Source organism: Heptranchias perlo, chromosome 3 (assembly GCF_035084215.1).
Source record: "Heptranchias perlo isolate sHepPer1 chromosome 3, sHepPer1.hap1, whole genome shotgun sequence".
In the NCBI taxonomy this organism is placed as follows: domain Eukaryota; kingdom Metazoa; phylum Chordata; class Chondrichthyes; order Hexanchiformes; family Hexanchidae; genus Heptranchias; species Heptranchias perlo.
This window is the reverse complement of record NC_090327.1, coordinates 134,418,705-134,434,474: the sequence shown is the minus strand read 5'-3', so window position 1 is coordinate 134,434,474 and position 15,770 is coordinate 134,418,705. Positions and strand designations below refer to the sequence as shown.

The following is a 15,770-nucleotide window of genomic DNA, read 5'->3' as shown; positions in this document are numbered from 1 at the left end:
TCTAAAAATCTTGTATCTAGCACTTCCCGTTTGTCATATTTCGTGTCATGATTTTGTCACACTTGAATGTAAGACATAGTGCTTTTTAAATTGAGAATGTACTTGCTTCGCAGGCCTCCCAATGCCAGGTTGCGTTGCTTTGCCTCTAAACTTAATCGATAGCCAGCTCTAAAATATCATTGTCCTCACTTCCTCTTCCGCCCTTGCTAAGTGTGTTCAGGCCTCATCCATCCAGTGTCCACCTGCCTCTGTTCCCTTACCCAGCCTTGGCCGATCTGATCAAAGCCGTGCTCTCATCTTCTCTCTTCACTGGTTTCCCAACACTAGGCTAGGAAACGTCATTTTGTTTATAAAGCACTCTGATGTATCTGTAGCGCTTATAAAATGAAGTACTGGTTTCCCAGCTTAGAACTGGGAAACCAGCTTTCAGTGGGCTACTGCAAGCGCATAGGGTGCATCTATGCGATTTTTCTCCTTAGTCCCTCCATGTCTGACCCCAAAAAGACTATCAGTCATAGACACAAGCCAATTCTCTTAGTAAACTTTATCAACGTTTTTATTAACGTGTGATTTTGGTCAACAGTTAGTCATAATACAGCATACAGAAAGTTTCAGCGCTCAAGATGGAGGGCTGATTGGATTCGTGGTCTTTGAGTGGTTTGCTTCTTGACGTCTTCTGGCTTCTCAGGCAATAGTTTCTTACCGTCAACTGCAGCCCTGAAGAGGGCCAAACAGCTGCCTTATGTTCACCATTTACTGCATGCTCGGTACATGAACACTTGCATGATCATCTTCTCCTCCAACCCTAAGTCCTTTGTTGATTGTACAGTCTTTGGTGATTTGCTAATCATCTTTGGGGTAGTAAATCGTGAAGTGTCTTACTCATGGCCCAGACTGTTAGTGTGATCAGGGCCATCTGTTTTCCACGTTCCGTTATCTTCTTTGTTTCAGCAAATCCTAGGTTTCACCATTTCCTTATCTGATGGTGACCTCTTGATGCTGTTGGCTTCTTACTGATAAACCAATTCAGAGTGCAACAGTCCTTGCCGTCAGTGACTCTGTGTTAAGGTTCTTTCTTTTTATGTCAAGCATACTTTTTCCAATAATCCTTTACGTCTCTCTCCTCCGCTGCGCCAATCCACCCACCACCTCCTACCCAAAAGAAAATAGAAAGAAAAACAGAAGAGCAGGAAAGGAGAGAGAAAGACAAGCAAAAAGATGAAAAAAAAATCAATAAAAACATAGAGAGAAAATGCTGAAGAGGAAAGAGAAAGACAGAAACAGCAATACAACTTTGACAGAGACACCATATCATTCAAATACTGTGTGTAACACCACAGTAGAAGAGATGAAGAGATTTGCTTTAACTGCCTCTGGCCTATTCGCTTTAGATGCCTCCTCCCTCTCCAAGTGCCTCTGCTGCCCCTCATGATTTTGATTTCAACGTTTCTTCTCAGAGTAGCCACGGGAGTTAAATTTGAGAAATGGAAAGTACACTTAATAGTACACTTTTTGCGGTGGAACTATGTTGGCAGAACTTTATCGAAAGAACTTTGTAGCTCATTAGACTCGTACTATACCTAGCATGAAAATTAGAGCGGAATGGGGTTAGATGAGAATTTTTTTAACGCAGCGAGTTGTTGTGATCTGAAATGCAATGCCTGAAAGGGCAGTGGAAGCAGAATCAATAGTAACTTTCAAATGGGAATTGGATAAATACTTGAGAAGGAAAAATTTGCAGGGCTATGGAGAAAGAGCAGGGGAATGGGACTTTTTAAAAAATTTGTTCAGGGGATGTGGACGTCGCTGGCGAGACCAGCATTTATTGCCCATCCCTAATTGCCCTTGAGAAGGTGGTGGTGAGCCGCCTTCTTGAACCGCTGCAGTCCGTGTGGTGAAGGTTCTCCCACAGTGCTGTTAGGAAGGGAGTTCCAGAATTTTGATCCTGTGACGATGAAGGAATGGCGATATATTTCCAAGTCGGGATGGTGTGTGACTTGGAGGGGAACGTGCAGTTGGTGTTGTTTCCATGTGCCTGCTGCCCTTGTCCTTCTAGGTGGTAGAGGTCACGGGTTTGGGAGGTGCTGTCGAAGAAGCCTTGGCGAGTTGCTGCAGTGCATCCTGTGGATGGTACACACTGCAGCCACAGTGCGCCGGTGGTGAAGGGAGTGAATGTTTAGGGTGGTGGATGGGGTGCCAATCAAGCAGGCTGCTTTGTCCTGGATAGTGTCAAGCTTCTTGAGTGTTGTTGGAGCTGCACTCATCCAGGCAAGTGGAGATTATTCCATCACACTCCTGACTTGTGTCTTGTAGATGGTGGAAAGGCTTTGGGGAGTCAGGAGGTGAGTCACTCGCCGCAGAATACCCAGCCTCTGACCTGCTCTTGTAGCCACAGTATTTATATGGCTGGTCCAGTTAAGTTTCTGGTCAATGGTGACCCCCAGGATGTTGATGGTGGGGGATTCGGTGATGGTAATGCCGTTGAATGTTATGGGGGAGGTGGTTAGACTCTCTCTTGTTGGAGATGGTCTTTGCTTGGCACTTGTCTGGCACAAATATTACTTGCCACTTATCAGCCCAAGCCTGGATCCTGTCCAGGTCTTGCTGTATGCGGCCTCGGACTGCATTATCTGAGGGGTTGCGAATGGAATTGAACACTGTGCAATCATCAGCGAACATCCCCATTTCTGACCTTATGATGGAGGGGAGATCATGGATGAAGCAGCTGAAGATGGTAGGGCCTAGGACACTCCCCTGAGGAACTCCTGCAGCAATGCCCTGGGGCTGAGATGATTGGCCTCCAACAACCACTACCATCTTCCTTTGTGCTAGGTATGACTCCAGCCACTGGAGAGTTTTCCCCCTGATTCCCATTGACTTCAATTTTACTAGGGCTCCTTGGTGCCACACTCTGTCAAATGCTGCCTTGATGTCAAGGGCAGTCACTCTCACCTCACCTCACCTCCGGAATTCAGCTCTTTTGTCCATGTATGGACCAAGGCTGTAATGAGGTCTGGAGCCGAGTGGTCCTGGCGGAACCCAAACTGAGCATCGGTGAGCAGGTTATTGGTGAGTAAGTGCCGCTTGATAGCACTGTCGATAACACCTTCCATCACTTTGCTGATGATTGAGAGTAGACTGATGGGGCGATAATTGGCCGGATTGGATTTGTTCTGCTTTTTGTGGACTAGTTGGACAGCTCTTTCAAAGAGCTGGCACAAGCATGATGGGCCAAATGGCCGCCTCCTGTGCTGTATCATTCTATGATTCTAAGAGAGGGTGGTGCTATCAAATACTGTCCTGTCACCCCTGCTACCTGGATTTTAATCTAACCCGATCTGATGGAATGAAATTTTCCTCTCTGCCAGCTGTAAGGGGTTGAACTGAGTTTGGGCAATTGCAATGAAGACAATGAATGCAAGTCACAGCATAAAGCTACTTAAAGTTTGCCATAAAATTGACATTCTTTTAGTGTGGGGAGAAAGAGAAAAATTCACAACTGGCATTGGGGATAATGTTTCATTGTTTCGCATAGTAAAGTGAGCTTTCCTCCATACCACACCTGACACTAGAGGTTTTTTTTTTAAAAATGGTTAACCCCTTTGATAAAATAGCAAACAAAGGAAGGTCATGTGAACATTTGTTACTATTATCACACAGTATAATTTCAACCCATCGATGTTGAAAGGTTTTTTCTTCATTGCCAATATCCAAAAAAATTAATAACAGTAAAAAAAAAGCCAAAATTCTCCAACTGTGGTATCCTATCTGGTATCCTTAACAATGACGTTTTTAAATCACAAATTTGTTTCATTGAACCGCTGTGAAATGCAGATTTACTTTCATTCACTTGAATTAATACAAGCAGTCGTGACATTATTAAAGTTCTATACAGCGACAGTTTAAAAAAGCGGGGTTATAATTAATCAGAATGATCTCTACATTTTTTTAAAATAGCAAGCCTGATGCATCACAATACAGATTATATAGTTGATTTGTTATCCAATAATTATATTCTGGTAATAAAAGGAATGGTCACCAACTATAAAATTTATCATTTGGATGTTGAACTGCTCTTTTATATCTTTATTTGCAAGAAAGCTATGACATGTTATTCAGCTGCATAATTTTCTTTTCCTTTTGACAGGACTGCACGTAAAGAATACATCCATGCAAAATATGTAGAACATAAGTTTGCCAGAAGGCTGTGCACCTCTTCTTCAGCTAAAATGAATGAGTTGTTGGAATCTGTGAAATCCAGGGATTTACTTGCACTAATTCAAGTCTATGCAGAGGGAGTTGAACTAATGGAGCCACTACCAGATCTTGGACAGGTGAGAAATAGTGACTATTTTACCTACCTGAGATTACATGACTCACAATTCAGTTCTGTATACAGAGTCTATATGTAACATTCAAATGATTTGTTTTTGATGGGTAAACTTAATTTTTTCAAATCTGCCATTTCAACTTGACCCTGTTTTTCATGTTACTATAAAATCCGATATTACAATCAAATGTGAAAATACTTAACTGGAGGAAGGCTAATTTCAGAAAGATCAAATGGGATCTTGCCCAGGTGGATTGGAATCAAAAATTGGTAGGCAAAACAGTAATTGAACAATGGGAGGCCTTCAAGGATGAGTTGGTCCAGGTACAGAGTAGACACATCCTTACAAGGGGGAAAGGAAGGGCATCCAAAGCTAAAGCTCCCTGGGTGACTAAAGATATGGGGATTAAAATGAAACAGAAAAAGGAGGCTTATGACAAATGTAAGGTTCACAATAGAGTAGAGAACAAGGCTGAATACAGAAAATACAGTAGGGTGTATGAGAATAGATTAGCGGCTAATATAAAAGGAAACCCAAAAGTCTTTTATAAACACATGTAAGGGTAGTCAAAGGAAGCATGGGACCGATTAGGGACAAAAAAGATCATCTTGTGGAGGCAGAGGGCATGCCTAAGGTATTAAACGAATACGTTGCATCGGTTTTCACTAGGGAAGAGGATGCTGCCATTGTTGCAGTAAAGGAGGAGATAGTAATGACATTGGATAGGATAAAAATAGATGAGCAGGTACTTAAAAGATTGGCAGTATTCAAAATAGAAAAGTCACCCAGTCCAGATGGGATGCATCGTAGGGTACTGAGGGAAGTAAGGGTGGAAATTGCAGAGGCTCTGGCCACAATCATCCAATCCTCCTTAGATATGGGAGTGGTGCCAGAGGACTGGAGGATTGCAAATGTTACACCACTATTCAAAAAAGGGGAGAGTGATAAACCCAGCAATTATAGGCCAGTCAGCCTAACATAGGTGGTGGGGAAACTTTGAGACAATAATCCGGGACAAAATTAATTGGCACTTGGAAAAGTATGGGCTAATAAATGAAAGTCAGCACAGATTTGTTAAAGGAAAATCATGTTTGACTAACTTGATTGAGTTCTTTGATGAAGTAACGGAGAGGGTTGATGAGGGTGGTGCAGGTGATGATGTGTATATGGACTTTCAAAAGGCATTTGACAAAGTTCCACATAATAGACTTGTCAGCAAAATTAAAGTCCATGGGATCAAAGGGACAGTGGCAGCATGAATACAAAATTGGCTACGAGACAGAAAGCAGAGAGTAGTGGTGAATGGTTGTTTTTCTTACTGGAGGGATGTATACAGTGGTGGTCCCCAGGGGTCAGTATTAGGACCACTGCTCTTTTTTATATATATTAATGACCTGGACTTGGGTATAGAGAGTGTAATTTCAAAGTTTGCAGGTGACACAAAACTCAGAAATGCAGTAAACAACGTGGAGGGTAGTAACAGATGTCAGGAGGACATAGACAGACTGGTGAAATGGGCGGCCACATGGCAGAAGAAATTTAATGCAGAGAAGTGTGAAGTGATACATTTTGGTAGGAAGAATGAGAAGAGGCTATATAAACTAAATGGTACAATTTTAAAGGGGATGCAGGAACAGAGACATCTGGGGCTGAATATACACAAATCTTTGAAGGTGGCAGGAAAGTTGAGAAGGCTGTTTTTAAAAAAGAAAGCATATGGGATCTTGGGCTTAATTAATAGAGGCATTGAGCATAAAAGGAAGGAAGCTATGCTAAACCTTTAAAAATACTGGTTGGGCTGCAACTGGAGTATTGTATTCAATTCTGGGCACCACACTTTAGGAAGGCCTTAGAGAGGGTGCAGAACAGATTTACTAGAATGGTACCAGGGATGAGGGACTTCATTTATGTGGAGAGACTGGAGAAGCTGGAGTTGTTTTCATTAGAACAGAGAAGGTTAAAGGGGAGATTTGATAGAGGTGTTCAAAATCATGAACAGTTTTGATAGAGTAAATAAGGAGAAACAGTATCCAGTGGCAGAAGGGTCAGTAACCAGAAGACACAGGTTTAAGGTGATCGGCAAAAGAGCCAGAGGCGACATGAGGAAACATTTTTTTAGGCAGCGAGTTGTAATGATCTGGAATGCACTGCCTGAAAGGGAAGTGGAAACAGATTCAATAGTAACTTTCAAAAGGGAATTAGATAAATACTTGAAGGGAAAAAATTTACAGGGCTATGGGGAAAGAGCATGGGAATGGGACTAATTGGATAGCTCTTTCAAAGAGCCAGCACAAGCACGATGGGCCAAATGGCCTCATCCTGTGCTGTACCTACTATGATACTCTTACATCAAAAGCAAAATACTGCGGATTCTGGAAATCTGAAATAAAAACAGAAAATGCTGGAAAAGCTCAGCAAGTCAGGCAGCATCTGTGGAGAAAGAAACCGAGTTAACGTTTCAGGTCGAAGACCTTTCGTCAGAATAGTCTGAGGATAGGTCTTCGACCTGAAATGTTAACTTGGTTTTTTTTCTCCACAGATACTGCCTGACTTGCTGAGCTTTTCCAGATGATACTCTTATATTTGGTTACTAAGGCAAAAACCATATAAAATATCTCTGTTCCACTAGTATATAGGAAAGTGCAGGACCGACAGGACTCTACAGTCCATCTGTCCTGCCCCAAAAACTAATGCCTTTCAATTGCTCACTCACAAGATCACAAGATAATTATGGATGAAGAAGGTCATTTGGCCCATTTTAGTTCATCCATCCAGAAAGATCCTACAGTCCCCCATCTGGTATGCAATTGTTTTTTTTAATGTACTCCAGGGTTTTGTTTTCACTGGAGTTGTGTTCGTTGTATTGAAACCAACAGTAAGAAATTCTTCCGGTATTTCAACAGTAGGAAAGCAGTCAGGGAAGAAGTGAGAACCATAAAGTATGCAAATGGCTTCAAAACAGAGCATGAGATAAGAAACATTTGGAATTATGAGTTCTTCCAAGTATTCACAATGGAAGACATGAGCAACGTGTCCTTCCCAAACAGAAATAACCTGAACAAAATTAATGACTGATATAAATGAGAAGGAAATCTTTGACCGATTGAAAGGACTCAAAACCATTAAATCCCAAAGAATCTATGGCATTTACCCCAGGTTGCTAAAACATACAAGGGATGTTATTTGTGAGGTATTGACAATTATTATGAAGGAGTTACTGGACACTGGAGAGGTGTTAGTTGATTATAAACAGGCCGACATGATGCCGTGTTCAAAAAGGACAACAAAATACACACAGGCAACTACAAACCTATTAGTTATATTTCAGTCCTGTGTAAAATAATGGACTCGTTTAGAATCATAGAACCTTATAGCACAAAAGGAGGCCATACAGCCCATCGTGCCTGTGCCAGCTCTTTGAAAGAGCTGTCCAATTTAGTACCACACCACAGCTTTTTCCCCATAACGCTGCAAGTTAGTCCTCTAAATACATATCCAATTGCCTTTTGAAAGTTCCTATGGAATCTGCTTCCACCACCCTTTCAAGTAGTGCGTTCCAGATCTTAACAACCATCTGTATGAAAAAAAAATTCTCCTCATTTCCCTTCTAGTTCTTTTGCCAATTATTTTAAATCTATCACCTCTGGTTACCGACCCACTTGCCAGAGGAAACGGTTTCTCCATACTTGTTCTATCAAAACCCCTCATAATTTTGAATACCGCTTAACCTTCGCTGCTCTAAGGAGAACAGTTTCAGCTTCTCCAGTCTCTCCACATAAACTGAAGTCCCTCATCCCTGGTATCATCCTGATAAACCTCTCCACACTCTCCATGGCCTTGACATTCTTCCTAAAGTGTGGTGCCCAGAATTGTACGTAATACTCCAGCTGCGGCCTAACCAGTGATTTGTAACGGTTCAGCATGACTTCCTCGTTTCAAGTATCCCATATGCTTTCTTTAACCACCTTATCGACTTGCCCTGCCACCTTCAAAGATTTGTGAATATGGACTCCAGGTTCCTCTGCTCTTGCACCCCCCTCAAAATAGTGCCATTTAGATTATACTGCCTCTCCATAGTCATTTATCAGGACTAAACTTGAAGATCATTTGTAGAGTAATAATCCAGCAAACAGAGCAAGCCTTTGACTAAGTGGTAGCATTCCCGCCTTTTGAGCCAAACCCGCTGCAGATAATCCCAGCGAGTGGAGACCCGAACTCCAGCTCTGAATTCTGGGTTAACATCCAGTGGGAATACTCGCGTCAGGTGGGTGTGGGAGGCATTCCAATCTTATGGGTTGTGGGAGCCCAGAAAACCTTCCGCCATATAGGACTAATCACCCCGTCAGCTGATTAATGAGAATTACAGCCATGGAAGGAGGGTTCACGTCATGCTCTGTCAGACTGTTAATCAGCCTGCGAATCCTTCCATTATGAAGATACGAAAACAACCTAGATTCAGAAAAGCAGAGCAAAATACTGTGGATGCTGGATATCTGAAATAAAATCAGAAAATGCTGGAAATACTCAGCAGGTCAGGCAGCATCAAGAATCTTCAGACAAGGAGATTGTAACTGACCAACCTCATTGACTTCTTTAAGGAAATGAAAACTCAAGCGGACTGGGGAAAGCGTGACAACGTGTTTTTCCTTGTCTTTCTAAAGTACATTTGACAAGGTACAGCACGAAAGACTATTAGTCAAACTGAAAGTTGTGGAAACTCTTAGAAATCTTGGGAATCAATAGGAAATTGGCTGTGGGTAGAATATGAGTACTTGATAAAGGAGTTATGTCAGATGGGGAAGTACTAATTCGGGTGCCCCAAACACCACTGTTCAGGCCACTACTGTTTCTAATTTACACCAATGACTTAGATTCAGATACTCAATGCAAATTGGTCAAATTGACAGATGATCGAAAACTGGGTATGGCAGTGGAATCAGAGGAGGCAATTCAGACATTGCAAAATGAGTTGGACAGAAAAATGATTTAATGCAGACAAGTGTAAGCTACCTCAGACATTTTTATTCATTGTTATGTATATATCCTTTGCAGAATTTTTATGACAAATCAACTGGCATATTTTCGGCATGCACTGTTCATGACCTTCCATCAAAACACTCATGCATTATAAGAAATTGGATCAGGAGTAAGCCATCCAGCTCCTCGAGCCTGCTCTGCCATTCAATAAGATCATGGCTGATCTTCTACCTCAACGCCATTTTCCTGCACCATCCCCATATCCCTTGATGCCTTTAATATCTAGAAATCTAGCGATCTCTGTTTTGAATGTACTCAGTGACTAAGCCTCCATAGCCCTCTGGGGTAGAGAATTCCAAAGATTCACCACGCTCTGAGTGAAGAAATTTCTCCTCATCTCAGTTCTAAATGGCCTACCCCTTATTCTGAGACTGTGACCCCTGGTTCTAGACTCCCCAGCCAAGGAAAACATCCTCCTTCCATCTACCCTGTCGAACCCTGTAAGAATTTTGTATGTTTCAATAAGATCAGCTCTCATTCTTCTAAACTCTAGAGAATAGAGGCCTGGTCTACTCAATCTCTCCTCATACGGCAATCCCGCCATCCCATCAGAGTGCTGAATACATGGATAATATAAATAAAAAATAAACATAAATGATGGAAATCTGAAATAATAAAAACAGGAAATGCTAGAAATGCATAGCAGATTAGTCAACATTTGAAGAAGATAGGTTAACATTTCAAGTTGGACCATTCATCAGAACAAGATGTAATCCCTACAGTTTGTTACCAGGAGGCTTTTGTTGTCCCAGCTAATGAAGATACATATACAACGGGAGCCTGATCTGAGAAGTTTTTAGTCAAAACAAAGCATTCTGCAGATTGTATAGTTACATCCACCTCCTCCTTTCTTAAAGTTGATTACAGATGCTCACTTGTTCAGCTGGTGTTTCCAAATGGGCTTGGAGTTATCACTTTATCACCTTTTTCTACCATTGAATAATCACCATCAATACTTTTTTCTGTTCAAAGATAAGAAAGGGTGAGCATGAATTTTTTCCCCTTGGAAATGGATATATGCAATTTCTTTCCTTTCTCCTGGTTTCCAAGGTCCTTCAGAAAATCAGAACAGAATGGGGACAGTGACTATGGGAACCCTTTGAAACCATAGTTCTCAGACATCTAAAGTAAAACAGTGTCTCCCCAATCTCACTCCCCATCAGGAGAAACTTCCTTTTGAAGCTGATCAGCCAGGTTCTTCAGAGAGGAAATAATTTCCACTTAACAGCTTAGATATTGAGAGAACATGTTTCCTAAACCAAAGTTTACCATATTCCATACTGGACACTCAGCATCCAGAACACCTTTAATATAAAGAGCCTACAATATCAAGTGGAAGAAGTTTGCCTAATAGTGGGTTATTCATAGTGCTTCTCCAGTACTAAAGTACCAAAACGTTGTTGCACCTGCAAATTAAACTCTGGACTTGAGTGTTGAACTTAGTAGCTACAGCAGTCTCATGTTCTTCTTCAGGTATCCTTGAAGATCATCCTCTTCTTTTGCAATTCATGAAAGGAATCTGGATGCTTAATCCTTTACAGTCCCCTCTAGATTTTCCTTGGGATCTGAAACAGGTTCTTCACAAACTTATGTATTCTCCTTTTGAATCCCTTAACTCGTTGATCTCAAGTTTTAGACTTGTTGCTTTAGAGAGTGAATGATGTCTTAGCAGTGGTCACCAATTAATTCTCTTTAATACCATATTCTATTTAATACTACATTTTGATCAAGTTGTGCTGAAGCTACGTTCTAGGTGCCAACCAGAAGTACTGTCTTGTTTCCATCTTTATCAGGGAATAAGAAAAAACTTGCATTTATATAGCATGTTTCACAACCTCAGGACATCCTAAAGTACTTCTGAAGTGTAGTCACTGTTGTAATAAAGGCAAATGTTAGTTATTCCTTTATTTTATCCACCTCCTCATTAATCCTTTGTCACCTCCACACTTGATTATTCCAGCATTCTCCTGGCCAGCCTCCAATCTTCCACCCTCTGTAAACTTCAGCTCACGCAAAACTGCTGCCCCTCACATCCCAAACTCTCTCTTCTCCTGACTTTTGCCTCTTGTGCACCCTCTGCTCCTTTCACCCCACTATTGGCAGCTGTGCCTACTGTCACCCAAGAATTCTATGCTCTGGAATTCCCTCTCTAAACCCTTAGGAGATGATTCGGGTACAGTCTATGCACATTCCCACGAGACAGAAAGGTAGGGCAACTAAAGCCAGAGCTCCCCGGATGACAAAAGAGATAGTGAGTAAGATGAAACTGAAAAAAGGGGCGTATGACTGATGTCAGGTTGATAACACATGTGAGAACCAGGCAGAATATAGAAAGTTCAGAGGGGAACTAAAATAGGAAATAAGAGGGGCAAAGAGAATGAGAATAGACTGGCGGCCAACATAAAAGGGCATCCAAAAGTCTTCTACAGGCATGTAAATGGTAAAAGGGTAGTAAGAGGAGGGGTGGGGCTGTTTAGGGACCATAAAGGAGATCTACTCATGAAGGCAGAGGGAATGGCCGCGGTACTAACTGAGTATTTTGCATCTGTCTTTACCAAGGAAGAAGATGCTGCCAGAGTCTCAGTAAAGGAAGATATAGTTGAGATACTGGATGGGCTAAAAATTGATAAAGAAGAGGTACTTGAAAGCCTAGATGTACTTAAAGTAGATAAGTCGCCCAGTCCGGATGGGATGCATCCTAGGTTGCTGAGGGAAGTAAAGTAAATTGTGGAGGTACTGGCCATAATCTTCCAAACATCCGTAGATACGGGGGTGGTGTCAGAGGACTGGAGAATTGCAAATGTTACACCCTTGTTCAAAAAAGGATGTAAGGATAAACCCAGCAACTACAGGCCAGTCAGTTTAACCTCAGTGGTGGGGAAACTTTTAGAAACAATAATCCGGGACAGAATTAACAGTTACTTGGCTGGGTGTGGATTGATTAGGAAAAGCCAGCACGGATTTGTTAAAGGCAAATCCTGTTTAGCTAACCTGATAAGAGTTTTTTGATGAGGTAACAGAGAGGGTAGATGAGGGCAATGCAGTTGATGTGGTGTATATGGACTTTCAAAAGGCGTTTGATAAAATGTTGCCCGTGAAAAAAAGGGGGCAGTAGCAACATGGATACAGAATTGGCTTAAGTGACAAGAAACTGAGAGTAGTAGTGAACGGTTGTTTTTCGGACTGGAGGGATGAGTAGAGTGGTGTTCCCCAGGGGTCAGTGCTGGGACCACTGCTTTTCTTGATATATATTAATGACTTGGACTTGTGTGTACAGGGCACAATTTCAAAATTTGCAGATGACACAAAACTTGGAAGGGTAGTAAACAGTGAGGAGGATAGTGATAAACTTCAAGAGGATATAGACAGGCTGGTGGCATGGGCGGACACGTGGCAGATGAAATTTAACGCAGAAAAATGCGAAGTAATACATTTCGATAGGAAGAACGAGGAGAGGCAATATAAACTAGAGGGCACAACTCTCAAAGGAGTACAGGAACAGAGAGATCTGGGGGTATCTGTGTACAAATCGTTGAAAGTGGCAGGGCAGGTTGAGAAAGCGGTTAAAAAAGCATACAGGATCCTGGGCTTTATAAATAGAGGCATAGAGTGCAAAAGTATGGAAGTCACGATGAACCTTTATAAAACACTAGTTCGGCCACAACTGGAGTATTGTGTCCAGTTCTGGGCACTGCACTTTAGGAAAGATGTGAAGGCCTTAGAGAGGGTGCAGAAAAGATTTACTAGATTGAATGCAGGGATGAGGGACTTTAGTTACATGGATAGACTGGAGAAGCTGGGGTTGTTCTCCTTGGAACAGAGATGGTTGTGAGGAGATTTGATAGAGGTATTCAAAATCATGATGGGTCTAAACAGTAGAGGGAAACTGTTCCCATTGGCAAAAGGGTCAAGAACCAGAGGACGTAGATTTAAGGTGATTGGCAAAGGAATCAAAGGTGACATGAGAAAAATCATTTTTACACAGCGAGTGGTTAGGATCTGGAATGCATTGCCTGGGGGGTGGTGGAGGCAGATTCAATCATGGCCTTCAAAAGGGAACTGAATAAGTACTTGAAAGGAAAAAATTTGCAGGGCTATGGGGATAGGGTGGGAGAGTGGGACTAGCTGGATTGCTCTTGCATAGAGCTGGCGCGGACTCGATGGGCCGAATAGCCACCTCCCGTGCTGTAACTTTTCTATGGTTCTGTGATTCTGCTTCTCCACATTCCTATCCTTTAAGACTCTCCTTAAAACCGAACTATTTGACCAGGCTTTTGGTAACTCCTCCTGATCATTCTTTCCTCGGTTTGGCATCCATTTTTCCTTGCACCTCTATGAAGTGCCTTGGAGCCTTTTTCTACATTGAAGGCACTATATAAATGCAAGGTATTGCTGTTGTAATAATCAGAACTAGATTGTCAGTTATACTGCATAACTTATTTGTTGATGTGGATTGCACCATATCTCTGACGGTATTGTCAGCTTTTTGTAGCCCATGGTTGAAAGCTGGTAATGCAGTAAATCAGCTACCAAGCCCATCTTGAAGACCCCTTTTTAAAATACACTCTGGACATAAATAAAATGTTCAACCATCCAGGATCAGAGTTGCCATGTGATGTCTGGCTTTGAAAGATATAAATGTCAATCCCATTTCCCAGATGCTTCAGTAGTTTTTGGACAGAAACACTGCAGTTCGCTGCATCATATCATACAAGCTGTATCATGAAACCATGTCACGGATGAAAAAACATTCCCGAAAGCTAGCAAAATGGTTTGTACGGTACAATAGCAAAATCTTCAGCCTCAGCCAAGGGACATTCTGCCTGGTACATCCTCTTGCGCATCCGTGAAGGGAGTATGTATGAAATGCATATGTAAGAATGCAATCTGGAGTGATCCTCAAATCTTCACCAAAAATTACTGCTACAACTTAGCAGCTGTGGATGTTTCTCACTTTGGCATATCTGTTCTAGTACTTGGGAGTCTCTACCATGTATGGATTCTTTCCTGATATCACTATTTGGCCAGTCTACATGGGTGTATGTTGGATACCAAGAATTAAGAAGAAAGACTGCCTTCCTTGTAAGGTCCTTATCATTCTTTGAAACAAAGATATCCTTAATATATCACATTCCAATCCATTCATTCCCTCAGGCTTTAGCCAAATGTAGCTACATTGAATCTTGCTCTATTCTTCTTGGCTCCTGAAATCAAAAAATCTGGTATCTTCTGGGCATAGCTCACCTTTTTACAGTGAAAGAATGGGAAGAGTCACATAAGCAGCATTGCTGATATCATGATATCAACGTGTCAGAACCTGTCATTGGGAAGTCGTGCATTGTGATTCATCCTAGAAGAACACTTTTAATTCAAAGAGAGAACATTCTATCAGTTAAGTATTTTTTCTTTATAGGATCCAACCTTCCCAGACCTGATATTGGATATCTAATCGGCTGGCTGCCTCAACCCTTGTCCTTACAAACAAATGTGTGTTACCAACAAGAACATGCACAAGATCATCAAAAGAAGTGCTTATGCAGAATCCTCAGTTGGGCATCACAGACAACTAGCACATTTAACGAATTATGACCCTTCCTGTTGATAAAAGTGACCAGTTCCTCGAGTGGAGCCTTCAGCGGCCCGTGGGTCCCATTGATAGCCCCCTGCAATCTGGTGGAAGTTGATGCACCTGTCTCTTTGCTGTGCAGGGGACATGTTGTATTGAATGAAGTCGGATGCCCTGTGGCAGATAGCATCTATCACCTGTTGAAAGCTGGTCCACACAGATCCTTCTGCTCTCTCTCCAGATCGTCCATAGTAATCAGGAACAGGGGAATGTCATTGGATGGGCCATTACAATGCTTTCACCTTCCTTCACACACTTAACAGCACACTGGATGGCAAAGCTGACAAGAATAAATTGCCAAAAATTAGAGATTTAGGAATAAAGTATTCTGAACAATTTGCAGATTGCTGAGGTGAAGCTCCACAGCTTTAATGGTCCCTTGGTTGGCCTCCCATACCGAGAGTCATGTGTTGGCCAGTAATCACATCATTACCAGGTCATCCACGCCATTATTTTTGGCGCAAATAATGATGCAAATCCAGCAATTTGCCAATTGCCATTGACTACAATGGAGGGCTGAGCAGCGAGAAAGGACTTATCATAGAATGGTTACAGCATGGAAGGTTTGACATGCCGAATGGCTTACAGCATGTCAAGTCCGTGCTGGCTCTTTGCAAGAGCAATCCAGCTAGTCCCACTCCGCTGCCCTTTCCCCGTAGTCCTGCAAATTTTTTTCCTTTCAAGTACTTATCCAATTTCCTTTTGAAAGCCACTATTGAATCTGCCTCCACCAACCCTCAGGCAGTGCATTCCAGATCTTAACCACTCGCTGTGCA

At 42.0% G+C, this 15,770-nt stretch overlaps 1 protein-coding gene across 2 annotated transcripts in view; it reads left to right on the top strand.

Moving 5' to 3' along the window:
• LOC137320244 (arf-GAP with SH3 domain, ANK repeat and PH domain-containing protein 1-like) overlaps window positions 1–15,770 on the top strand; it is a 417,474-nt gene that overhangs the window by 337,593 nt on the left and 64,111 nt on the right. For both annotated transcript variants that reach the window (XM_067982012.1, XM_067982011.1), the window contains exon 19: window positions 4,148–4,334. In XM_067982012.1, coding sequence (XP_067838113.1) covers window positions 4,148–4,334 — 187 coding nt within the window. The remainder of the gene's footprint in view (window positions 1–4,147; window positions 4,335–15,770) is intronic.